This window comes from Aspergillus novofumigatus (assembly GCF_002847465.1).
Source record: "Aspergillus novofumigatus IBT 16806 chromosome Unknown P174scaffold_10, whole genome shotgun sequence".
In the NCBI taxonomy this organism is placed as follows: domain Eukaryota; kingdom Fungi; phylum Ascomycota; class Eurotiomycetes; order Eurotiales; family Aspergillaceae; genus Aspergillus; species Aspergillus novofumigatus.
In genome coordinates this window covers 169,534-195,828 of record NW_020194283.1, presented here as the reverse complement: position 1 = coordinate 195,828, position 26,295 = coordinate 169,534, and the positions used below count along the sequence as shown (strand labels likewise).

The 26,295-nt window shown below is 51.9% G+C and overlaps 5 protein-coding genes across 5 annotated transcripts; 2 read left to right on the top strand and 3 right to left on the bottom strand.

Annotated features, from left to right (window-relative positions):
* Positions 1 to 442: 442 nt before the first annotated feature.
* Positions 443 to 12,385, bottom strand: P174DRAFT_507550 (lovastatin nonaketide synthase; the record flags this gene model as incomplete). The annotated part of the gene is made up of 3 exons (XM_024831384.1): positions 443 to 9,409; positions 9,510 to 10,649; positions 10,703 to 12,385. 3 exons carry the CDS (start codon positions 12,383 to 12,385, stop codon positions 443 to 445), a joined length of 11,790 nt encoding a protein of 3,929 aa, XP_024677790.1.
* A 761-nt stretch (positions 12,386 to 13,146) lies between these two features.
* Positions 13,147 to 15,138, top strand: P174DRAFT_425130 (GMC family oxidoreductase; the record flags this gene model as incomplete). The annotated part of the gene is made up of 3 exons (XM_024825262.1): positions 13,147 to 13,342; positions 13,395 to 13,808; positions 13,862 to 15,138. The coding sequence occupies 3 exons, from the start codon at positions 13,147 to 13,149 to the stop codon at positions 15,136 to 15,138; spliced, it is 1,887 nt and encodes a 628-aa protein (XP_024677789.1).
* A 2,591-nt stretch (positions 15,139 to 17,729) lies between these two features.
* P174DRAFT_396791 (uncharacterized protein) lies at positions 17,730 to 20,238 on the top strand. The gene is made up of 3 exons (XM_024823756.1): positions 17,730 to 17,946; positions 17,985 to 18,453; positions 18,517 to 20,238. The coding sequence occupies exons 1-3, from the start codon at positions 17,813 to 17,815 to the stop codon at positions 20,164 to 20,166; spliced, it is 2,253 nt and encodes a 750-aa protein (XP_024677788.1). The 5' UTR covers positions 17,730 to 17,812; the 3' UTR covers positions 20,167 to 20,238.
* A 1,193-nt stretch (positions 20,239 to 21,431) lies between these two features.
* P174DRAFT_425128 (UPF0041-domain-containing protein) lies at positions 21,432 to 21,991 on the bottom strand (the record flags this gene model as incomplete). The annotated part of the gene is made up of 2 exons (XM_024825261.1): positions 21,432 to 21,651; positions 21,708 to 21,991. The coding sequence occupies 2 exons, from the start codon at positions 21,989 to 21,991 to the stop codon at positions 21,432 to 21,434; spliced, it is 504 nt and encodes a 167-aa protein (XP_024677787.1).
* A 1,471-nt stretch (positions 21,992 to 23,462) lies between these two features.
* Positions 23,463 to 25,365, bottom strand: P174DRAFT_464345 (cytochrome P450; the record flags this gene model as incomplete). Its single annotated transcript, XM_024830381.1, has 8 exons — positions 23,463 to 23,613; positions 23,701 to 23,756; positions 23,794 to 23,853; positions 23,911 to 24,027; positions 24,081 to 24,365; positions 24,431 to 24,662; positions 24,716 to 25,028; positions 25,092 to 25,365. 8 exons carry the CDS (start codon positions 25,363 to 25,365, stop codon positions 23,463 to 23,465), a joined length of 1,488 nt encoding a protein of 495 aa, XP_024677786.1.
* Between the last annotated feature and the right edge of the window lie 930 nt (positions 25,366 to 26,295).

The following is a 26,295-nucleotide window of genomic DNA, read 5'->3' as shown; positions in this document are numbered from 1 at the left end:
AAGGCCCATAGTAAACGGCCGCATTTCCACCTGTATTTTCCCTTAGGAGCTGCTGCTTTAGCACTTAAATATGTGCTGCACACCACTATTCTGCGCCTGCTAAGCATCGTTTAGTCACCATCCTGAGGTGATAAACCTCAGTGAGCATTCGCTCAGTTTCAACTCACAACTAGAAGTAATGCTGATAATGGTCTCCTTAGCAGCTAGATCCAGCTCCCTCAAATCCAACTAGATTACCTATATGGTTTGGTATCGTCTTCAGTTCACTCCTGGGCCTTTTTTTTTCTGCCCGGCTTAGTTTCCGATTGTACTACACGCACCAACTTGTCAGTTGATTGCCCCTTGTAACGTGCACACTTAAAATTGAACACACACATGTCAGCCCTTCAATTTGTACCATGACCTGCGCACGATTCACAGACATGCGCGTCTCTCAACTACATCATGACATGCCTAGGTAAGGGAACGTCAAGTTCGCTCCTCCCGCCACATTGGCCTCCAAGTAACTCACAATCAAATCCTCAATGCCAAGCTCGACCGCACTGCGAATCCAATCTGACATGCTGACCTCCTCGAATTTACCCCCATGTATGCTCTCCATCCGCTGCGCTAGTTGACTGAACGGCACTCGGACACCACTGCTGTGATGGCGGAAGCAGATAGATTTTTCTGCCACGGGATCACGGGCAATCTCTGCTGCCACCGCAACGACATCCTTGAAGTCGAAGAAACCCTCAGCATTGGGGACAGCGGGCACCGTCCGACTGAGGATTGAGTAGCGGATTACAGAGTTCATGGCGTCGTCATGCGGCGCTCTGGTCCCGATCACCGAGCAGGGACGATGGATCGCAACTGGAAGGCCAGTCTCGCGCACCACATTCTCCAGGAAGCATTCGCTTGCCCACTTCGAGGCGGTGAAGCCTTGTGAGCCGTCTGCGGGTGGCGGATGGGCTGCCATCGAGACTGGTGCTGCGGTACACGAGCCAGATTGGAGGATCACGCGGGCAGACGAGATGAAGTGTAGCGGCACCCGTCGGGGAAGAGCCATCGTGACCAGAAATTGCGTCGAGAGATAGTTGGCGTGTCTGACTGAGGAGTAGTTATTCAGACAGTGGCCCTGCGCTCCTGCGTGGATGATCTGGTCGACATTGGATTGCAGGAATGCGACCTCTCTTCCTGACAGGCCCAGGTTGGAACTCAGCAGGCTGCCCAAATATACGATTACCTTAGCGTAAGATGGCAGCTTGTGTCGCGCGTCTGCTGGCACTGCGATGCAGTGGATCTTCGCAACGTCGTTATCGTTCATCAATGCCCCAAGGATCTCCGAGCCTAAGAAGCCTGTGGAGCCCGTGAGGACCACGTGGCGCTGGTGTCGCCGAGGCGCAGGTGAGGCCGGGGCTTGGGCAGCGTTCAGGACATGGGCAGGAATCAATGTCTCTGCTGCCCAGTCGATTGTCTCGGTGAGAACTTGGCTTCTTTCTTTGCTTGTCATTGCTGCCATCTTGCCCAACGTGCTGGCCTGATAGAGGTCGTGGAGCGGCATCTGTACACCCATCCTCTCCTTGAGGGCATTCTGTAAGCGTGCAAGGAGCAGGGAACTCCCTCCAATGGTGAAGAAATCGGTGTCTGTCTGAATGTTGGCGGCGCCCGCGGCCTCGCCGAGAATAGCTCTCCAGACCAATCGCAGCTCCCCCTCAGCCACAGTGAGCGAGACTTTCTTGTCACTCTCGTGACTTCGTGCCGGTAGGGGAAGCTCTCCCACAGCTTTCCTATCAGCTTTTCCGTTTGGCGAGGTCGGCAGCCGGTCCAGTGGTATGATCATCGAAGGGATCATGTAGCGGGGCAGCGGAAGATCTGCGCAAAGCGTGTCAAGCTGGGACTCACTCAGATGCTCTCCTCGCGCGAACACCACATGAGCTACGAGAAACTCAGGCTGGCCACGGACTGTGACCACTGCGTCAGCCAGTGAGCCCTGTGCGGTGTGCAAGATGACGTTGGCAACTTCATTGAGCTCGATGCGTAGGCCACGAAGTTTGACAAGAGTATCGCCGTCGGTTCGGCCTAAGAACGTGAGCGATCCATCCTCTCGCAGGCAACCGTTGTCGCCGGTCCTGTACATGACGTTCCATCCTCGGGCAACGTCATCAGCTGTTGCAAATGGATCGCGAACGAATTTGCTTGAGCTGAGATTCGCATCGAGATAGCCTCTGGCAACGCCACGACCGCCAATGCATATTTCTCCATGGAACCCAGCCGGCAACGCCTCACAGTCATTGCCGACGATGTAGACAGAAATGTTCGGAATGGTTTTGCCAACCGAGTTAGGTGCGCCAGTCCCTTCGACACCAGGTTTCAAAGGTATCGTTCGGAACGTCGCGGCGCACGAGATCTCTGTAGGTCCGTAGCAGTCCGTCAATGTGAGGTCGGGCAATTCTAGCCGTTGCAATTCAGAAACGAGCCCGCCCAAGACAGCCTCTCCGCCAGAACAGGCATGTCGCCACTGCATGCATTGCCGCAGAGAGTCAGCGGCGTAGGTGGCGAGCATGAGATACTCTGAAGGCGTGCATATCGTGAACTCGATGGCCTCATCCACCATCAGCTGCGCGATCATGATTGGATCGCCACGAGCTTTTGAGGAAGCAACCACCAGCGTTCCCGCGTTGGCGAAGGCATTGAAAGCCTGAGCGACAGACATGTCAAAGCCTGTGGAGCTCTGTTGCAGCACTTTAACCCTCCCAAGGCCAAGTGTTGCGCTCTTCGAAGCAGCGTAGTTCATGATGCCGCCCTGGGAAAGCCTAATGCCTTTTGGTGTGCCCGTAGAGCCGCTGGTGAAGAGCAAGAAGCTGTCGTTTACGGCTGCCGCGGATGGAGGCTCTTGAGCAGACGCGGACACCTCGGACAGGTTCAGCGTGGCAATATCGCCTCCATGACCACATTGAGCAGCCGCCGCAGTGGTTGCAGGATGGAAGATTAGCAGCTCCGGCTTGCACACTTCAATCATTGCACGATGCCGTGCGGCTGGCAGGCTCATGTCGAGCGGAACATATACAGCTCCAATGTGCAGGATGGCAAGCATCGCAGCGTACGTGTCGATACTCGGCTCACACAGAACCACCACGCGAGCCCCCGGGCCAACGCCGGCGTTTATCAGAGCTGCTGCTAGCGCACCGACCCGACATGCAAGCTGCTCGTAGGTCATGGAACCCCCGTCGTCTTTGATGGCGACTGAGTCTGGGAAGGCAGAGCGAACTTGATGAAATCTCTCTGTCAGGGTCTCGGGCCACGGATGCTGCACCCTTGGTCCTCGTCCTGGACCCAGCGCTCGCTCGACTTGTGCATCGTTGTAGAGCTTGTAGTCCTGCACCTTGGTCGATTGGTCGAGAGATAGGGTATCCAGCAAGCCGACATAAGTATCCATCACCATCTTTGTGGCGGCTGTCGAGTAGAGATAGTCGCTGGATGAGACTTCCACGAGGTGGCCGCCCTGTGCAGTCTGGGTAACATTGAATGTCAGGTCATAGGGCGTCTTCGCATCTACATACTTGGTCAAGTCCATGGTACAGTTGCCTAACGTTCTGTGCAGCAAATCGCCGATGCGGTAATTGAAGGCGACTTGAAAGAGGGGCGTGTACGCCGGTGACCGTTGCATTTCTAGCCTCTGCAGGATCAAGTCGATGGGGACGTGCGCATGGCCATATCCATTCAACACCGTTCGCGACGTCTCATGCACGAGCTCTGCAAACGATCGTTCCCTGCTCATGTAGAACCGCATGGGCAGGAGATTGGTGAAATGACCAATGGTTTCGGCAAAGTCTCCATTAGCACGGCCGGCATCCGTCACGCCAATGCAAATCTCGTCTAGCTCCAAGAGACGAGCGAAGAGGGTCTGCATGACGGCGAGGTAGAATTGCATGGGGGTTACCTGGCATACTTGGCTTGCGTCTTTGACCCTCTGAACCATTTCGACGCTTAGTACTCTTTGGACGGTATGGTTGCCGTACGCGCGCCGCGACTTTCTGCTTCTCGTCTGGGCAAATGGCAGTAGTGGGAGCACGCTTGGAATCGGGTCCAGCTCACGCATCCAGTACCCTATGGACTCCTCAAGCCGTCCGCTGTCCAGAGCCTCCATCTGCTGGCGAGAGAAGTCCACATATGAATTTGCGATGGTATTTAATGGTAACATCTGGTAGGCGCGATTCAAATCCTGGAGGAAGATGTGCCAGCTCAGACCGTCCATGATGATATGGTGGCAGGCAAAGATGACGGTGTGCGATTCCGGCGCGTGAGTAATCAATATCGCTTGGAATGTCTGCCCGCTGGCAAGCTTCCACTCACGCTTAGCGAGGCTCTGGAATATGTGTTGGACATCTTCAGCCGTCGTCGAGTGCGAGTGCGTGAAGCGGTTCATGTTGATGTTGGATGCAATTCCTTGCTTCAGCTCGAGATTTCCAGGATCTGTGAAAAAGCAAGTTTGATAAGCCTCGTGTCGGGCTAAACACTTTTCCAATGCTCGTGAAAATCTAGTGACGTTCAGGTGCCCACTAATGTCGTACTGTGCGGTAACATTGAATGTCGTCGGGTCATCCAGGAAGCTGTGTAAGAAATGGAGACTTGCCTGCGCGAATGACATGCGTCCAGTGCGCTTATACTCCAAAGCAAATTTCGGCTCCGCCAGATCCGCTGGTGTTATAGGAAAGTTGGACACTGACGAAGCCGAGGAAGTCGTAAAACCTTGGTGCATTTCGAGGGAGTCGGACTCCGAGAGTGGGGCGGATTCTGAGGGCGTTATGGTAGCTGACGGTGGAAGAGAGTCCGCAGAGCCAGTCTCTTGAGAGCCTTCTATTCTCGGTGCAGAAGAGTCAGAATGACCAATGGTGTTGCTCTGGTCCATGTCAAGAGCGGCTGGAGCAGGCTCTGCCTCAGTCTGCACGTCCTGTGTTCTCCCAGTCGGCTTGCTTTCAGTAGCCTTTGCTCTGTTCTCTACAAGTTTTCGCGCAGCGCTGGAGCAAATAGATGATATTGAATCGCGGCCCAGGATTCTGAGTACAGAAACGTCAACGTGCATGTCCTTGAGCAACCATGTTCGGATCTCTACCGCGAGCAGGGAATCGAGTCCCAGGTCAGACAGCGGCTCATTGACGTCGATCGATGCCGCTGGAACCTTCATCATCGATTCTATCTTCTTACAGAAGAGTTCCTGGAACGCTTCTGAAGCTTCAGTGACAGACTCTGCATTCTCAAGCTTTTTACGCAACTGCTGCGTTGATGAGCTTGACTGAGATCGTCCATCGGAGGAAGTAGGTGGAAATCTCATGTGGGAGAAGCGGGGATTGTTGTACCAATGCGGTCTCACGGATGCTTCTGGATCGTCCATGAAAGGCTGAATGCCCATGGTCACATCTGCATTGGCTGAGTCTGGGTGACCGGACAGCGCTGCTTGGAGAAACAGATGGTGGAACTCTGTCTCGGCGAGGGGCGTGTAGAACTGCGAGCGAAGATGTTCCTCAATGTTAGTGCCGGCTCTTTCACTCTTGGCGACATATCCCACGTCCACAATCATTCCGATGTTGATGACAGATCCCGCTCGGCCTCGGCGTCTTCGCTTTTCTACCAAGCTCATCATGAACATGTTGGCGGCGTGGTATATGGACTGGCCGGCATTGCCGTACACGCTTCCTAAGGATGAGAAAGCGATAAAGAAATCCAGATTGTCCTTGGAAAACTCCTCGTCCAGATATATCGTACCGTCAACTTTAGGCTTAAGTTGTTTTTCAATGTTTGCCACCGTAGCGTTGACAAACAGCGTGTCCTCGAGAACGAGCGCAGCATTCGCTACGCCCGCGATCTCAGGCATAGTATCTCGGATCATGGAAGCCGCTGCCTGAACCTGGGACCGGTCTGTCACATCCATTTTCACGACTCGTACCTCGGCGCCAGCCACCCGCATGTCCGCAAGCCAGTTTGCATCGCTGACGGGATTTCGGCTGGCTAGTGCAATATGACGGGCACCGCAGTTGACCATGAAGCGACAAAGAGATTGGCCCAGTTCGCCAGCCAACCCGACCATGAAATACGTTTTGTCTGCAGAGAAGATTCCACGGGCGTCGAGGGGTGGCACTGTTACGCTTAGCGGACCCGTTCGCTTCCAATCCAGCACGGTAGAAAGGCGCTCATTGTTTCGATGGTCTCGAGACGCGTCATTTATGCTGGCAATCGACACTGCAGCCCTGACTCTCGCCGATGGTGCCATCTCGTACGCTGCCGCAATGGTGGTCTGTTGGTGAGATATGAGGCTGGGATCGAAATTCTGAGCCACGCAATCCTTGGGCAGGCACGGCAAGATGTTGTCCACTCCCACGCTGGAAAAGCGCAACAGAATGCTTGTATCGCTGGGTATTAGTCGACTAATGGCCTGAGTCTGAGCGAGGGGATGTATGGTAATCCAGCCTGGACGTTCTTCCTCTGCAGTGGTTGCAACAAACAGCACTTTGCGTCCTGCCAACGTTGCGGCCTTGGCTATCGCTTCTGCAACGCCGTTAGTTGGTTGATGCACTAGTATTGTGCCATTTGTTGGGCTGTTGGAGAGTGCATGGGAAGCAATCAGTGCGGAGCCCATGGCAACAAGCTTCTCAGAATCGCAATTGCTCGACATCGACGGCTCAAAGACACCACCTTCATGCACGATCGCGGTTGAAGAGTCAGTCTCGGTTAGTGCAAACGCTGGCCGGCCAGTTCCTCGCAAGTATCCAAAGCACAAGAAGCAAGGCATCTCGTGACGCGAATGCAAAGCCACAGAGAGCTCAATATCAATCTCCACAGAATCTTCTTTCGGAATCGCATGAAGGTCCCTCTTGACGAGACTGGACTGCGAAGCGCCGTATAAGACTTCAATCCTCTCGGACTGATTCACGAGCTTGGTGATTCGGCGGCGCTTTGCATTGAAGCCTTCATTAGCCGCGTCGTCTCGAAGCACGCGTGGCACCAGCGTTGTACTGCCATTCACTTCAATTTCTGGCTCTTGCACCCAGAGCATATTGTGATCGAGGTATGGGGGCGAAGACAGAAGCACCATCCGGAGGAGATATTGTACAGCCATCTCCATGTCCCATGATGACTGTTGATCGAAATCGAGGAATTGCATATGCACGTGTGGGAGCTCGAAGGATAGAGCACGCCCGATGCCAATCATCATGTTGGAGTAGGGATCGTCGGCAAGACGGCCGGATGTGACCCATAACACGTTCTGGGCATTCCCTAGTAACTCTTGCAGGTTCTCCAGTCTCCTGCTGCTCATTGCCTCCGAGAAAATCGCCTGGTCGAGTTCTGCGAGGCACAGAATAGAAGTTTCAGGCATGATTTCCGATGAATGTAGCGCATCAATGCTGACGCATATTGAGACATGCGATGTCCAGCGCCTAAGGAACTTTTCTGCTCGGCGAACGGCCTTGGAAACGTGCAGTGTCTGCCCTCCCACGATCATCACTCGGGCCTCCGGGATAAGGTCTATTGACGCCAATGGATCACGCAAGAGATCAAGTCGTTCATCCACCGCTTGTGTGACGAACACAGAACAATTGTGTCTCGAGACGTCGTGCATATCATAGATGATGGTGTCAATACCAGAGAATCCGCTCGCCTGGAGGACATCGTGCCATTCCTTAGCAGAGATGCCAGGGCATGGAAACCTTCCGTCATTGACACCCAGCCACCAGCCTTCCAGGCCACCCATTAGGCCGGGCTCGCGGAGCATGTTACCTGTGACCTCGACCGCGATCAAGAAGCCTCCTGGACGTAACAAAGATCTGGCATGCCGCATCGTCTGCGACAGCCTACGGGTTGCATGCAACACATTCGCCGCGATGATAATGTCGTAAGATCCCTCAGTAAACCCTTGCTCAGCAGGGGGATTCTCGGCATTGAATGTCTTGAAATCCATCCTGTGGACATGGTCTGCGAACTTCTCGGCTGCCTTCTCAAAGAAACCAGCGGAGATATCAGTGTACATATACGACGAATACGCATTGCCAATAGCGTCCAAGACGCTGCGAGTCGTCCCACCTGTGCCGGCGCCGATCTCCAGGATATGCGTCCTGGGGAACTTGTGGCTGATTTTGCGCATGAGAGCGGCGACATGCTCGTTGCAAGCTGCGAATCCCCGGCCTTCCATATACAGTCGGCCAAGCAAGTTGCTTTTCAGCATGTGTTCCAGCATTTCCGATTCGCCACGTACCACAGAAGGCAGGTTCTCGCCTACCGCTGTCAAGAGTGCGAGATCCACACTGTCCGGATACCGCTTGGCGAACTCGCGGATGGTCTCATGGCTGTCGTCTAACCACTCCTTCTTCATGACTGTATGACATCCTTCCCGTATTGGGCCTAGAAACGTTTTGATGGCACGGAACAAGGCCTGGTGGTGCCACTTGAACGCTCCGATCTCGTCAGGATGTACCTCACGCAACAAGTTTTGCATGAAGAAGAGAGCCGTACGCTCAACCGCGTCGATGTACTCCAGCTCATCCCTAGTAACTTCGGCTGGCGGTGGGCTGGGCAAACCGCAGGCGGCATCGACGTCCCAAACGGTCTTTGCGAAGAGCAGCCGATCATCCGAAGGCTGCGGCTCTGCAATTGCCTTGAGGATTAACCCATCGACTTGAACGCCAGATGCGTTGCTCAATTTGTCCCACAGATTAATGTCTACTTCAAGGACAGTGCTGGTTGACTTGGTGAGGTGGGCCTCGATCCCAATGCAGGTTTCTCCCGAGGGCGTCCTATAATTTTGTGCGGGGTCCACAATTACACGCCGGATTCCGGCAGGCAGGTACGTGCTTCCCATTGCCTTCTCCGCGATCGAGGCGAAGGTGGCAAAGCCTGTCTGAAAGCCAACGTCTAGGATGGCGGGATGTAGCGCATATTGCTCTCCAAGTTCACCCCTGGCCCATGAAGCGGATGCTTTTGAGTGGCCCCACGTCCTGTTGATGGAACGTATGGCACGGAACACTCCGTCATAAACGATCCCAAGACCAGCGATGGCTGTGAAGAATCTATCAACATCGAGAGGTGGAAGTTCAGCCTGAGAGATAGGGCTTGGCGGAAGATCCCCGCATGCAGGTTGGCCAAGGTGTATGAGCAGGCGTCCATCACAGCTCTTATCCAAAGCACGCTCGTCGGAACAACTGTAACAGACGAATTCGGCTTCCAAGATGGAGTCATTAGCCATGGCATCGTGACGGTCACGGCTGCGGACTGTGAAGAGCGTCTCAACACCCATGCTGTCCTCATCAATCACCAGTGCTCTGGGTATGTTCATGTCTTGAATCTCCACCATCTTCATGGTGCGACCATGGACGAACGCTTCAGCCGCTTGCACGGCCATGCTCACATAGCCAGCTCCTGGGAAAATGACTTGGCCCTGAAATGTGTGTCCTCTGACCCAAGGCATTTCGTTCAGACGAAACACGTTCCGCCACGTCATTTCATATTGGCAATCTTCACGCATGCGGACGTTGCACGCCTAAACGATAGTTGCGCGAGAGGCGTGACTCCTGCCAGTAGATTTGATCGTGATCCCACGCGTACGAGGGCAGGTTTTTGAGCATCCGCTGTTGACTTGGCCGACGGAAAGCCTTTCGCCAGCCGCCGAAGTCCACAAACGAGGGACCCAGATGGCTCCACAGTAGTCCGAGTGCTGCCGACATGGACTCCACATCATTTCCTCCGCGTTCCAAGCAGCCGGCGTAGGGAATCGAAGAAGCGACAGTTGGCTTGAGCGTCTGGCTCACCGGGCCCTTCAGAGCCGGATGCGGCCCAACTTCCAATGCCACAGCGAACGAGCGACCGCACAGCAAGGCAAATTCCAGGGCTTGGGAGAAAAGAACCGGTCTAACCATGTTGTCAACCCAGTACTGGTCCTTGAGCTGATCGAGCGGCCCCTGAAGCAAATCCGCATTCCCGTACACGCTCGAAGACCAGATGCAGTCCACTCGGGGTGATTGAACGCGAATGTCTAGCTGCTTTAGGCACGCCATGTACGATCCTGCGCAGTGAAGCATGTGGTGCGAATGATAGGCTGTGTCGACCTGGAGCAGCCTCGCAAAGACCTTGTGTTCGTCGAGACTTGCTTTCGCCTCACGTATGGCGTCCAAGTCACCCGATAAAGTGACGCTGGAAGGAGCGTTGCTGGCGGCAACCCCAATGCGGCCAGTAAATCTGGGCTGAGAGCAAAAGTCAGCCGCATCCTCAAACGACATTCCAACTGCCATCATGCCGCCTTCCTGGCCTGCGGCACCCTTGGCAACGTGGGCGACGAAGCCCCTGTAATAAGCGATCCCAATGGCATCCCTCGCATTCAGGATGCCAGCTGCATATGCTGCACCGATCTCCCCAGACGAGTGGCCAACGACGGCGTTGAACTTGACGCCGGCAGCACACAAGAGATCTACGAGGGCGATCTGAATCGCTGTACACAACGGTTGTGAAAACTGAGCTTGAGAAATGCGCGAGTCGGTGCCCTCAGCAGCCAGTTCCTGCGTCAACGACCAGGAAGGCGCTTCCGGAAGTGCCCTCAACGCGCTTTCACACTTCTCAAGAGACTCACGAAACAGTGGGCATTGGGTCATTAGTTCTCGGCCCATTGTCGCCCATTGTGCACCCTGCCAGAATGGTCAGAACTCTGATGCGGCCCGTCTGTCTCTGGTATGCATACCTGGCCAGTGAAGACACCAAACATTTTTGGAGGCTGATGAATCGGGTCAACGGCGAGCGCTCGAACGCCAAATTGGGCATCAGCAGAGGCCTCGGCCATACTAATTTGCTTCTCGAGTGAGTCCAGAAATCGTTGGCGATTTGAGGCAGCAATTGCTGCCCGCATTGAAAAGGCAGTCCGCCTTGAGTGAAGTACCCAGCTTAACGCGTCCAGGTCCAATGACGGATTTAGATGAACATGCCTCGATACTTCCTTTAGTGTACGGAGTAATGAAGAGCGGCTCTTTGCCGAGAAGACGAAGGGCCCCACCAATTTCATTTGGGAGACCGCATTCTTTGCATCCTGATCCGCGGTTGTTGCTCCAGAAGGCGGCTGATAGCTCTCGATGATGGCATGGGCATTCGTACCACCAAAGCCAAAGCTGTTCACGCTTGCGCGCAGAGGCTTGCCATTGGTCTCGGGCCAAGGCAATAACGAAGTTGGGACGCGAAGATTATCATAGTAGGGCTCGATTGCGGGATTGAGCTGCTTGAAATGCATATTTTGCGGTATCGCTTTGTTCTGGATGGCTAGGGACGCTTTGAGGACACCTGCTAGTCCAGCGCAGCCCTCAAGATGGCCTATGACGGTCTTGACGGAGCCACAATACAGGGGATCGTCATCATGTACACCACGTCGATCTGGAAAGAAAGCTTCTTTGATGGCTCGAGCTTCAACTGGGTCGCCGGCCAAAGTCCCTGTTCCGTGACATTCAAAATATTGGCATCGATCTGTAACGGGATCCAAGCCAGCGTTCTCGTAGGTCTGTCGAATGAGAGCCGTCTGCGCCGATGCGCTAGGCATTGTGATACCGTTTGTGCGACCGTCGGAATTGACAGCGGTTTCTCGTATGACGCACTCGATGTGATCATTGTCATGAATGGCTTTGCTGAGTGGCTTCAAAAGAACAGCTGCGCAGCCTTCTCCACGTGCGTACCCATTGGCATCTTTGTCCCACATGCGCGAGCGAGAGTCGGGAGAAAGCATGTGCAGCTTGGACTCGGCGATGTACATTGATGGATCCAGGAGCAGTGTACTACCTGCCACAATGGCTTGAGCGGCGTCACCATTTCTGACACACTGAACCGCTTGATGGAGCGCAACTAAGGAGCTGGAGCACGCTGTATCGATGGTCATGGACGGGCCTTTCAAATCGAAAACGTAGGAAATCCGGTTCGATAGGATACTACGTGCCAGGCCAGTCGCTGCATAGGTTGGAAGGGTTTCTGGATCGCGCATTTGGATGTCGTTGAAGTCTGAAGTCATCAGGCCGACGTATACCGAAGTCGGCGATCCCTCGATCGTATCCAAAGGCCAGCCTGCAGCTTCGAAGGCTTCGAAGACAGTCTCCAACAGAATTCGCTGCTGAGGATCCATGCCATGAGCCTCCTTTGGATTGATCTGGAAGAAAGCAGCATCGAAAAGACGACAGTCTTCTTGAAGCAGGTAAGATTGGTTTTGCACATCTGTGCGGCCATGGTACTCGCCATCCTGACTATAGAAGTTCGACAAGTTGAGTCTCTCTAGGGGAAAGTCGCGGATCACGTCTTTTGGTGCCTTCAATAAGTCCCAGAGCTTGGATGGCGAGCTCGCAGAGCCTGGAAACCTGCAAGCGGACCCGACAATAGCAATTGGTTCGGCCATATCTGTTTTTGTATTTGGTAAGACTTGCGAATGGACTAAAGCTTCTTAAATCCACGCGACTGATGCAAAGTCGCAGACAGCGTCTCAAAGAGGGACGGAAGAGGGCTCAGGCAGTTTAACGAGCCTTCAAGTCTCTTTTGAGAGGCGTGACTTGCTTAAGGTATAGCGGTACCGGAAGCTGGCCTCAACTTACTGCGAGTCCTCTCAGTGCAGACTGTTGGCCAACGGACCGGTAATCTCCTTGCGCGAGGCCACGCGCACCCTACGGACAATATTACTATAACGTTGGTAAATCCACAAACCGCCAGCAAGCGCGACTCAGAGTACCTTCGAAGTCCCATACAAGCTCACCAAGCCCCGCCAGACAAGTACCAGCCCACTGAGTGCCCACGTACCTTAGCGAGCCAGCCTACCAGAGATAACGGAGTCACAAACTAATTAACTATGAGAAGAGACCATGGGCTGAGTCATCCTGCGTTGAGAGACACAACCGGGCATTTGTTACCTGATTTGGCAGTGGAAATTCCAAACCACGTTTACGTTTCAGACGCTTAAGGCCGTGGTGACGTTGCCACGGCCATAACTCTTCCTATTCTGGCCAACGTCGGGATTGACGTCGGTGAATTCACACTACCACGGCCGGACATGCCACAACATCAATACAGTTCGATTACAATGAATTCCCGTCACAGCCACGTTGTTTCTGGCATTCTAGCCGTCACCTTCGCTTGCATTGAACACGAGCCAGTCGTCAAAACACCATGCCGCACATCAGCTTGCGGAGGAAGGCTCTGGTATTTTGTGCAGTTGCGTCAGGGGCGGTTGCACTGCGAGTTCCTCGCTATGCTACGGTCGCGTCGAGGCAGAGTGTGAGTGAGACGAAGTACGACTTCATCATCGCAGGCGGAGGCATCTCTGGACTCACCGTCGCGGATCGTCTGACCGAGGACCCAACCGGTAGTATTCTCAGGCATCCCACGCCCAGACAGTCGCTGAATTGGTTTCTTAGTGAACGTCCTGGTCATTGAAGCAGGGCCCTTCGACAATGATGAGGACAGCGTCCTCGTACCTGGCGCATATAACTCAGTCCCGTACCTCTGGAATCCACTTGCCAGCGTGCCGCAAACGGCCTTGAATAACCAGTCATTCGACGTCCCAGTCGGTCGTGTGGTGGGAGGTGGCTCTGTCGTCAACGGAATGGTCTTTTTGAGATCAGGAAAGCAGGAATACGAGTTGTGGGAAGAACTCGGGGCGACCGGATGGAATTGGGATGCGATGCTCCCCTACTTCAAGAAGAGCGAGAATTTCACTGCTCCGGACAAGGATTTCGCCCGCAGAGGGAACATCTCCTGGGTCGATGATGTGCACGGCAATGACGGGCCCGTCCAAATCTCGTACCCCAATTTTTTCTTTGAAGGAAGCGGTTCGTCCGGCCCTTTCAGCTATTTTTGCCGTCTCGCAACTAACAACTCTCAGCACATTGGTGGGATGCAGCGTTACAAACAGGCCTTACTACCACCGAGGACCCCAATGGCGGCAATGGGGTTGGCGTGGCATGGTTTCCTACGTCAGTAGACTTTACCAATCGGACGAGAAGCCATGCTCGGCTCAATCACTACACGAGAGTGCAAGATTCACGACCGAATTACCACATCCTCGCCGGGCACACCATCTCGAAGGTCCTGCTCGACGGAAACAAAACTGTCGGCGTCGAGTACCTTCCTAGCGCCGGAGGGGAGACACTCTCCGCCTCTGCCTCCAAGGAAGTCCTCGTCGCTACTGGAGCAGTACATACGCCACAGCTGCTACAGCTATCGGGAATCGGCCCAAAGAGCCTTCTTGATAAATTTGGGATTGATGTCGTTGCGGATCTCCCTGGTGTCGGGGCGAACTTCCAGGACCAGCCCAGGGTCATCATCCCGTACAACTTTTCAAACAACATCCAGCCCAATACAGATTCGTTGAACTCGAACGCTACTTATGATGCCAAGCAGCGAGCCCTCTACGATTCATCGCGTGAAGGGGCCTACGTGCTTACCCGGGGCTTCAGCACTAACCTCGCCACCTTTCCTCTCTGCAAGGCAACCTCGGAATGCCTCAAAATCGTCGAGGCAGCCCGGGAAGAAGAACCGGTGGCTTACCTTCCGGCAGGGACAGATCCGACTGTTCTTGAAGGATATAAAGCGCAACGGGAGATAACATTGCGGCAGCTCGAGGGACAAGACACCCCCGTTGCCATGATCCACTGGGATAGCGGGAACGCGGTCATTTTGTTCTTCCTCAAGCCACTGAGCCGAGGCTCTGTCTCCATCAATTCCACCAACCCGCTCGCCAGTCCCCTCATCGACTTCCGCGCCATGGCAGATCCTATAGATTTAGACCTTGTCATCGCGTCCTTCCTGAAGAATAGGGAGATCATGAACGCGCCAAGCATGAAGACCCTGGGACCGAGTGAAGGAGCCCCGTTTGATGATAGCGTCACGGATCGGGAAGAGCTCAAGAATATCGTCGTCTCGGTTGCGGAGCCATCAACTGCTCACGAATGCTGTACGGCAGCCATGATGCCGAAGGAGAAGGGAGGAGTTGTAGATCCGAACATGAAAGTTTACGGTGTCGAAGGATTGAGGGTCATTGATATCAGCTACTGGCCGATGATCTTGTCCGCCCCTCCGATGGCAACGATGTACGCCTCCGGGGAGAAGATCGCAGATGAGATTAAGAAGGAGCATTGTCTAGATGGAGCTTGTGACTAACTATTTTTCTGTAATTTTATCTGCTGGGAAGCCTGAGGCCATCCAGACTTTTCTGTCTATAGAAGGGACGAAAAACTCTAGTGAGGAAAACCCAGGCTGATCCTATTTATTCCGGGGGCGGCGTGCCCCTGGCTGCTTGCCGGCTACTTATTTGTCCTTTCTATTTGTACACTGTTACTGCTGTAGTGGTTAAGAGCTCAGGACCTCTAGCGCGCTCTACCTTGTTGCCTGCTAATTTGTCTCCTGGATGTGTCCTACCCAGGAACCAGTTCCATGTATCACTTGGTCCATGACCCCATGTTAGAGATTGTCGGAGTTCGACGAACAAGGTGATCTTTTTAGGTCCGACACTGTGGAAGGTGACTGCTATACTTAGGCTACTGCCAGTGGCGTTCTTGGCATCCACAGAACAAAACTCTTTTAGGTGACCTCGGATCGTATGCCCATGAACTTGTAGAATGGACCCGATTGTAAGAACCTGGGTATATAGCTGGTAGGCGGGCGGTATCCGTGCCTTAGGCTCACCCACACTGCTTGTTGGTGTGGGTGCACCACACCATAACTTACATAGCTATGTAGGGTTGTGGAAGGAACGCCATATTTGCATGTAATCTTAGTGAAATTTAGTGTTTTTAGCTTGAGCAGCTTTGCTGGCCTTGATAATACTCGATTTATTAAATCTACTAGATTTAGGCGTATTAGGTGGAGGGAATAGCTTTAAGATGAATAATAGTATATAGTTAGTTTTACCGTCTTAATAAAATCTACAGTTATGGTGTGGCGCACCCACTCCGGCCGTACTGGAATGGGTGTGCCTGTAATGCTCTGTTGACTGTTGAGCAGGTTGAGGTGGAGGCTACTGGTCTTAGCATGGAGCTAGCTACAAGCCATGTGTAAGCATCAACCCTAGTTAGCGCCCAGACTCTGTGACTTCCCTTTAAGTGAATTACGCGTCTTCCTGGACCGGGATCTCCAGGATCTCCGTCTGAGCCGTGGAAAGCGGCGCCTCCAATCACACTTTTGGCGGATGCATGTCGTCCCTGCCTTCGCCACTAGTCCGTGGTTAGACCCACTGCGCTAAGACAGGACGCTGAGTCGTTGGTTATAAAGAACGGACGAGAGCCATTGGACTTCTTAAGCTCAGCAGCTGCAGGGGCTTTCGTCCATGACTCGCAAAAATTGCTCACTGGATTCACCCACCACAGCGAACTTTGTACTGAAATCAATTAGTACTGATGTTGTTCTAGCATTGTCGCCAGATGAACTTTTCTTGCACCTATACAGGCCTTTGTGTGATGATGCATATGCGGCCGTTTCCAGTAAGATGAAGGGCATCGCAGAGATAGAGCAGTTGGACTGCGTGGGAACCTTGATGCGGGGTTACGTACCCGATCCGGTATCCCGCACATTAGCGGCGTACGGCGGAGATGTGGAAGTCAGTCCCCTGGCTGCAATTTTGTGCTTCTGTATTTGGAGTAACTGGGTCCTACCATGTCTGCTGTGGGCCATGGATCACGCAACCACTGCACATGGTCTCACTCGGTCCAGTCGCAGCTCGGTGGCATATCGCGGTCCAAATGGTGGTGAAAGTCCGGAACAAGGGTTGCGTGTAGCATGCGCGTTTCGCTGCCGGAAACTCCTCTTCGTGGCTTGGCTTGGGACGTTGTCTCGATCATCCTTTAAAGAAGGCAGTAGAAGACTTATCTTCGGTTTTAATGTCTACCATCGTTTCGACCTAATCGTCGGCACTAACACAGTTAATCTACTTCCAACTTCGGTCCAGCCTTTGACCCAATTCCACATGATTTGAGTTGCGGTCCGTTGGCAGAAGGCTGTCGCTGATATCTGATAGATGCAATTATAACATCGCTGTGGGTCTCGAAAGAGTAGATATTTTATTTGCTTATCAGGGTTCATCAGCATGGTTGGAGAGATCTTTCAACCAAAGTCTCCACTGGCAGTTGCGTGAACGGCCGTTCCGTCAGTTTGCTACTTGAAGTACCCAAGCAATGTTTTGCACTCCGTGTTACGGCTGGCCATTGCGCGGCCGTGATATAGGTTGCAGAAGCAAGATTGTTCGGGTTGGCCATAGTTTTCTGCTCATATCGGCCAACAGACCAGCCCAATGCACCTTATTATTACGATAATTTCCCTGGGTTCTCCACAGTAAAGAATGACCCTGGCCATGAGCGGCAAGATGGTGGCCTTCATTTCAACAAGCCAACAGGGATCTTAATGCGCCAACTCCCGACCATACCTTCGGGGCAGCGGCCTGTGCTGGTCGCTAGCGTGGGGACGGCCAAATTCTCCAAAGGCGTAGGTGGTGTGCAAGCGAAGGCCAACGTACCACTTGCTATAAGAGCAATGGTAGCGGCATGCTTGTTATTTATCTCCCAGACCGCTCAGCATCAATTACGGTCATACCTGACTGGTTTGTCTTGTGGCCCGATCCAGCGAAGAGAAGAGATTCTGTTGCAAGGTACGTCATGCAGGAAGCCAGCAAAATATATCATTGCACCTGCCGATAGCTGACACTGCCGTAGTCGTTTTGTACTAGTGATGCCAAACGAATCGCTCCTTCCCGCTTGATCCCACGACAGCGACCAGGGTTACTAGTAACGCAGTAACGGAAGGCGTCTGGCCAAGGGCGAGCAACATCGCTACGCAGGCAGTTATGAATATGGCAGAGCTGGACGCGGATACAAGTCCGGGCGCCCCTGCACACAAGAAGCGGCGGCCAGCTCTTGCTTGCAAGCAGTGCCGGCGTAGAAAGATCAAGTATGTACATCTAGTCTACCCCTCGCGCTCGTGGACCTCCCTTGGCACTTACCTACCCTGCGACACAGGTGTGACCGCCAAACACCATGTCGACAGTGCACCAAGGCCAACATCGAGGCCTGTTTGTACGTCTGCGACAGTAGACACACGTTGACGACGGCTCCATTCGAAGCCCAGGACACACAGTTCTCCGTTTTCGAGCAGACCTGCAGGCGGTTTACGGCCACGGCCACTAACCTCGCACCCAACCCACCCATCCCACGCTTCGAGGCGCAAAACAGCGCCTCTTACACTGCGAGCCTCGCGAGCTTCCCTGAGCAAGATTTGTTGAGGGCCGCTTCGACCCTGTCGCCCGTTGTCCGGCCACTAGAGTTGGACCTGGAGCTGGCCGGCATGCTCGATGGCCAGGGCTGCCCGGCTGAACCCAACCCCCCTCCACTTGCAATTCTGTACCCAACAGCGAGTGCCTCCTTGCGAGGCTCCCTCTTCAAGACGAGATTCTATGGGCACAGCCACTGGATAAATTTCGCGCATCAGGTAAGTGAAAGCCCTGTCCACGGGCCGCTTTCTGGTTAGCCATGTGTTTCTCACGCAGCGCAGTCCTCCAAGGTGCTGGCAGTCATGCAAACTCACGAGGCCGATGAGTCCAACCACGGCTGCGCCACCTTTGCGAGATGCAAAGCCGTCAGCAGCACGATCAAGATGCAGGAATCCAGGGCCGCTCAGCTCCTTGGCCCTCTCAGGGACATGGTTCCGACCCGGGTCGTATCAGATCGCCTCATCCAAGCGTATCTTCGCACTTTCCAAACCGTTTTTGGAATCTTGCACATTCCCTCGTTTTGCGAAGACTACAAGGCCTTCTGGGGTGACTCCGGGTCTGTCAGCGAAGCATTCGGCATCACCCTTCTCCTGGTCATGTGCATCGGCTCGACTTTCTGTTTACATGAGACTGGCGTCTCGCGAGGGACGGCTCTCCAGTGGATCTACGTCGCCTCAGCATGGTTGAGCTCGCCCAAAGAAAAGGCAAGGCTGAATCTAGACGGCCTCCGCATACAATGCCTCTTCGTGATTGCCCGCCAGGCCAAATCGGTCAACGGTGATATTTCTTGGCTCTCGACGGGCTCTCTGCTGCGGATGGCCATGCACATGGGCGTCCACATCGATCCAGAAAACCACTCATTCTCTCATATGACCTCTTCTGATATCGAATCACGACGCAGACTCTGGGCGACCATCCTGGAGCTGGAGGTTCAATCCAGCATGGACTGCGGTGGCTTGCCATCGATTGACGGCGATGACTACGACTGTGCTTTGCCGTCAAATATCGACGATGCAAGTCTGGAGGCGGCCAGACCCGCTGGAAGTGCTCTCGCACCCAAGCCCATGGACCAATTCACACAATCTTCAATCCAGATCCTGCTAATGAAGACGATACCTGTCCGCTTAAAAATAGCCAAGTTCATTAACAATTTTCGGGCTGAAAACTCTTTCGAAATGGCCCTGAGTTTGAGCGCAGAGTTTTCGGCAGCGCTGAAAAGCTGCTCCGTTCTCATCGAAGCTTACCGCATGAGCAGCACACCACCAACAGCTTTCCAGACGAAACTCTTCGACCTTTTGGTACAGAGGTTCCTCCTTAGCCTTCATCACCCCTTTGCCGTGAAAGCCATGTCCAATCCCTTGTACTATTACTCGCGCAAGATCTGCCTTGAAACATCCCTCTCCCTGTTCTCGCACTCGGCGCAATCAGGCGATGACGATTTTCACTGCCTGCGCCTATGCGGCACAGGTCTGTTCCGCGATGTGTACACGCAGATTGCGCTCTATATGTGTGGCGAGCTCACAGATCAATTGGAAGCTGACAGACCATTCCTCACCAACCCTGGTAGCACATTCGACCTGAGGGAGATGCGCAAAGCCGTCGACAAGTACCTCGACCTAGCGGCAGCGCGCATAGATGCTGGTGAAAAGAACATCAAATGCTACGTCCTTGTCTCCTGCTTGCTGGCACAGGCAGATGCGATGCAGGTGGGTGCTTTAGTGGAGCAGAGGATCTCTGTGGCATTAAAGAAGAGCCTGGAGACGTGTTATTCGCTTCTGAGGTCACAAATACAAGACATGCAAGATGCGCCTCTCAGCCCTACTACTGTTGGCGAGCAGCTTGATTGGTCTCAATGGAACGATTTCATGGGGATGAACGCGACTGTCGGGAGCCCTCAACCTCTGATAAGTCTCACGCAACTCGACATATAGGGCAATGCCAGAATGTATTCGGATTTTTTTTCCCTTCGTTCCTCGCGGAGCTTATGTCCCTCGATAGCGGTCTTATAACGAGTGTTTTTAATATATTCAAATCACATATACTAATTAATAATAGTATTACAAATGTAACAATATTAGAAATTGTAATATTAAAAAATAACAAAAATTAGAAAATGAAATGGTAGTAGAAGTATTAATGAAGTGCAGTGTTTTATATAAAAAACTTTATAACCAAAACGTAAAGTTTTAATGAACCAAGTTTACTAATGAATACAACCATTAGGTAGAATTTAAATATACTAATACTAGAAAACAGACAACGCTTACGTCATGTGGGAATGGTGAGGAAATGAGTAAAAGCAAGGTCTATAAGAGTTGATTACTTCTTTGACTCCCTCTTATGCCTTTACAGCTTCCACAGCTGATCACATCGCAAATTTTCTCTTAAAACCTCGCTCGCTGTCAACCTCAGGTTGCGTTGCTTCATCAATCCCGGTACCCAAAATCTCATCCTCGTATTAGCTAGTGTGGCCGTTATTGTTTAAGGACTTGGGATGTCGCTGAGACACTCTCTACCGCACCTCAAGGAATAACTCATCAGTTCAGATCTTGGGCAGGCCTCGCAAATCACCACTACGCACACGTCTCACTTCCACATGCACATGCCCTGGCCAAAAGTCAAGCACCATAAACAGTAAAGTTTCTAATTTCATAATTATCGAATATTGTAGCGGCCATTGGGCTCAATTCTTTTGCTAGGATAGCTGACTTGGGTTAAGGTTTGATTGGAAGAGTTGTTGAATACCGACCATCATCAAGGCTCTGTGTAAGTAGCTTAACTTTGTTCAGCTTACATGTACTCCAGCATTATGCCTCGGATAAGCGGATGGACCACCGGAGATATCAGAGTAAACAGCAACCATATGCCTCTACTGCGCTTGCGCAAGGGCTGGCTTTATAATCTCATTAGGCCAGGACATCCACTGCCTCTATGCCGTGGCTGCAGTACCGCTTAACATCACAAATAGGGAGCATCCCAAAATAGCTGGAGTGATAATACAGGCCGGGCGTGGCGATTGGACCACCAGCCGCCGGACATGTCCTATTTCGCAAGTAAAAATCCTACGATCTACAACCACCACTGCGGCGTATATCCCTGTCAATCTTGTACTTGGTCTCGGATTCCTCCATTCTTCTAGCTCAACCCGTCCAGTCTTATTTACTTACTGTATCATTTGCCTTATCCTCAACCTTGGCTATCTTCTTTTCGCCGCATCAACTGCATTTGTACCACCCGTCTTCTCCTTCACACCCCGGTAGTGATATTGTAGATAGCGGTAGCCCTGTGTGAGCTGAGCACCTGCGTTGACGGAGTGGCACAGGAAGAGGAGGTAATTCTTGGGTGTTATAGCGAGGGAGTATCGCATGAAAGTGGCCGCGTAGATGCAGAGGGCACCCGTCATCTTACCCGAGATCCTGTCAAGAGTCAGACACCACATCACTGATAGAGATTTGCATAGAAAAAGCCTTACATTTCGGGACTCTTTTGCGTATCCATGATAGCCGCTACCGGAATTCCGAAGTTTGATACCGGGCCCCAGAAATCTACGAAGTAGGTCAGCCCACTGCATACACCAAAGTTCCTCTCGCGCCATGTCTCGATGAAGGTCTCATGCCTCAGTACGCAACTACAGGCCAACGAGAAACCACCATTGGTTCTCATAGAAACTGATTCAATCTCGCCCATCTGGCCGTAGAGCTTCACGCATGCAACACAGGACTTAATCACTCCAGACAAGACCAAATCTTCCGTCATCGGGCTTATCGGGGATAACCTGGCGAAGTTTCAAATCAGAGCGTACGTACGGGTAGAGCAGATGTAATCTAATATCGGATTGGATCTAATCCTTGCATTTATAGCCTTGATGAATGCAGCCATTTCAAAGGATGCGGTGCTGTTAATGGTTCGTGAAGGCCAGAGTTGTTTGAGATGATGGGAGGTCCGATTTTGAGCTGAAAATTCTGTTGGGGTCCAAAGGGATGCTTGCCTTAGCAAAAATTGGTGCACATGAGCAGGTTTGTTTGACCATCGCGGCGCAATCCATTCCATTCTATATTAGCGTAAATGTATACAGAGAAGCCTCTGGGTTTAGCGGACTTAGGCAGGCTCACCGGGCCTCTAGCCCCTGTCAGTCGGCTTCAAGCCACCAGTTTTCGCCATTGCGGGCAATTGATGTGCGGTGTGGATGTGATAGTGCATGTTCTGAGATGACCCCTGTCCCCCTATATATAGAATGTGTGTATCATTGATCGATGATATCTGATAGGTCCAGCCAGGCCTTACCCAAAGGATTAGCGGCACACAGCACATTTAACCGCTTCCCTGTGCGGGCTCTAGTAGCGCCCAGCATTGAAATTACACAAACTTAGAACTTCCTGTAATTTGAATGAGTTTCACATAACTGAATGATCATTACCTTACCCACTATTTTCATATATGGGAGGAACACCGTTACTATTACAAAATAAATGGTACAGTCTACGAACTAATCTAACCTACATGATAAGGATTAGCATATATAGTTGGTTCGTGTGAGGATGTAATTACATAGCAATTTTCGCATGACATTACACATTACTGACTGTTCATGTCAATGATATTGGTGTAATTGCGACCGCTAAGCTGCTCTAGTGATCTGCAGCGGCCTTTGGCCAAGGCCCGGACGGACGCAAGACTATTCATCCTATTTTGCGCGGTGATGGACGTGATGGCTGGAAACCACAGGGTTTGAGTAAATTACACCATTGACCCTGTTGATAGCAAAATTTTCTTCCATTGCTAATCTTTCAACAATCACCATCTTGATCCATCTTTGAAGGGTTGCAAAGCATGGCGAAGGCTACAATGATCAGGCAGTGCAATGCGCCCTTTGCTAGCAAACACCATGCAGGACTCGTGTGCGTGTTCATGTTACTAAGTCTCTCATTATACGGTCACTTTCCCAACTGGTTCCGACAGATGCCTCTGAAACTGATCGTGCGAGAGAATACTGAATCAGTAGGCAAATGAGGAGCAGAAAGAGCTACGAGAGAGATGAAAAATGAAACCAGTATGGGTAACGCTTTGATAAATTGCAATTCTTATGGTAGAGCAGTACATCAAGAAACCGCATTGTGTGATGTTCTCCTGGTAATCAGATAGTGGTGAACATCATCATCTGCCAAGACAACACCTCACCCCAAAACTCCCGTAAGGATAGGTCCAGCAACAGCCGATTCCTAGCATACTATCTCAAAGATTTCTTAAAGTCTATCATCATGCCGTTAGCAAAACCTAGGGTGAAGTGACCCCTGAGCTCAGGCTTGGTTGTCTTCAATGTCATGTCGAATGTCCGGAAAAAGTACGCGAGTGCCATAGTCACTTCGGCATACGCCACACTAATAGGATTATTAGCACGCGCATGAAGTAAAAGCCAGGAAGGCCTTGTGGCACGGAACTTACTTGAGTCCAATACATTGACGTACGCCCTTGCTGAAGGTACACAAATACTCCTCGAGCCTGTCAGGATCCCTAGTTCCATCTGGGGACATCCAGCGTTCAGGACGGAATGAGCGGACGTCCGGACCCCACAACTCAATGCTTGTGTGCATTGTATATGCTGACATTCCAATGACCGTCTTGATTATATCAGCATGTAGTCGAACAGACACTAGTCGGACCCAGCATCAACTTACGCCTGGTGGAATAACCTTTCCATCAACGAGCAATGGCGGAGCTTCCTTAGGTACCACCCGAGGTAGCCGCCCATGAACAGAGATAGCCATTCGCTGAACTTCTTTCACAACGGCCCACTATTTGGACCATCATCAGTCACGGTCATAAGAGCCATTTGGGTCTCACTTACGAGATAATCAATCTTCTCGAGCTCGACAAGCGATGGCATTGCATCCGGATTCGGAATATGCTCATTGAGAGTCGCCACGAGCTTTTCCTTACACTCGGGACTGGATAAGATATGGAACGAGCCCATACTTAGCGTGAACGCCGATGTGTCAGAGCCAATGAGAAGTATTTCAATCGACTGTGCGGCTTGTGCTTTGTCAGTGAGGGATTTTAGGTTATCAAAAATGACCGGATGTGATGGAGACTCTGTAAGCTTCTTGTGACGCCTTATGCCCTGGTAAGCCGTCTATCTTTCTCGTGTCAGCTTCTCTAACCAGGATTTGACAACTCCATCGAATTGATATGTCTTACGTCTTGTAGCTTATAGATGACTCTTATATTCTTGTCAACCTTTGCAACCAGAGATAATGGAATTTTGCCTGCGACAAATCGCTTTACCGGGTTTTCTTGTGTGTCCGCCAGGGTGTGGGAGGCAGCATCAAATGCTGTCAGGAAGGTTGCTATGAAAGTTCCTGGCGTCTCATTGATGGCGTCTGACTCGTTGCCGAATGCAAATCTCATCATGATGTCAATGGCCATGCATCTATTCAGTGTGACTTAGTTGTGAGAGCAATTGAATTCCGAGAAGAACCTGACCTGTAAGCATCATACACGTTGATAGGTCCACTGGAAGCAATAGCCTTGATCTTCTTGCCCAAAGTCAAGATCTTCTTTTGTATCACAGGCTCCAGTTTTCTGACCCCCATCTTAGAAAACATAGGGTTTAGCATCTTCCTCCGCTCCTTGTGCAGTTGGGGATCAGTCTCCGCAAAAATGGTGTGAGGAGTCAAGAATCCATCGTAGAAGCCATGCTCCTTTAGGTAGGGAGTCGTTTGGTTGTATATCGTTTTGTACAGCGAAACATCAGTAAGATGCAACTCATTCGGACCAATTCGAATCGCTTTCACACCTGCAATCCAAGTTAAGCAATTTCCCCTTAACCTGGGGGATATCGTGAACAATCTGGACTGACCGTATTCAGTATGCAATTTCTCAAAGACTGTCTCTGGTAGGCTTGGACCCGTGAGAACTTTGTATACCCAATTTCTGGAAATCGCTGCCGCTCTTGGCCCCTTGAAAGCTGCCAACGGATGCAGATAGAGGCGATAGAAGGTCACCAAAGCCCTAGTGATCGCATACACGCCAACGCAACTTATGCAGATAAGCAAAATGCTCTTATACAGCAAACCCCTCAGCCACATGGGGGCTTCGGCGTGGTTGACGTCGTTCACGAACCTGACCAACATGTTGAAAGTGGTGTTGATTTGACGATGTCGAAAGCTAGCCTAACACACTGATCGCAAAAAATGCCAAAGCAATCGAGAGATTTTGATCCATTCGTTTGAAGCTAGCTGGGCATCCGTAAGACCGAACAGCATAACGGTATGGTCAAGAGCTTGGTGTCTGTCGGCGCTAAGAAATCTAACGTTGCGCCGAGCGGGAGACGCGTTGGAAGAAGCAAATGAAGATGACCAGGGCTATTCGGAGCAGCCTCCGCGTAAAGCGGATTTAAGCAGGCTCACCTGGGATGTAACAGTCACGTACTCAGGTCTATCCAGGTGGATCTTGTTAGTATGTAATTTATCTAGCGGCTAGGCATGGATGAGAAAAGCTAGGTTCTGCCAGAAATTACTACACATTAACCAGTGAGCTCTTTAATAAATCATTTTTTACAAGGCGGTAGATTTATGTACATACCACCTGACAAGGTTGTGACCCTTGTAAGCTCCACTCTACTAACAAAAGTACCTGGATAGACCGGAGTACATTTTCCGTGATGATCCTTGTCCAGCCCGAAATGGGATGAATAGTCCGGCTGCGTCCGTCAAGACTCGCACGGAGAAACGAGCTATAGTAATTTGCCGAGTGTCGCTAATCCTTTGGCTAAGTCCGACGACCGGGCGCTAAGCCCCAGACCTATCAAATGCCATCGATCAATGACCCATCCATTGTACATTGGGCGAAGCCCATTTCGCGCGCTGTGATGTGCGTGATGGTTTGCGCTTTCCCCCCTCTCCCCCACAACCCAAACTTTCCACGATATTTGTTTTTAATTTTCTGCTAGAGCAAAGACGACTCCACGCAGATTATACGGTACCCCGTCGACTCCCAAATTTCCCTCCCATTGCCAATCTTTAGAGTTGCGCACCGAAGCCCCTTTCAAACTGACGCAAAGC

What these genes read in the sequence shown, in the direction of transcription:
- P174DRAFT_396791 (XM_024823756.1), top strand. Translation starts at nt 17,813, where the DNA reads ATGAATATGGCAGAGCTGGACGCGGATACAAGTCCGGGCGCCCCTGCA. An exon ending in CTAGTCTACCCCTCGCGCTC is followed by an intron (nt 17,947 to 17,984) that starts GTGGACCTCCCT and finishes CCTGCGACACAG; the next exon opens with GTGTGACCGCCAAACACCAT. An exon ending in GGATAAATTTCGCGCATCAG is followed by an intron (nt 18,454 to 18,516) that starts GTAAGTGAAAGC and finishes CACGCAGCGCAG; the next exon opens with TCCTCCAAGGTGCTGGCAGT.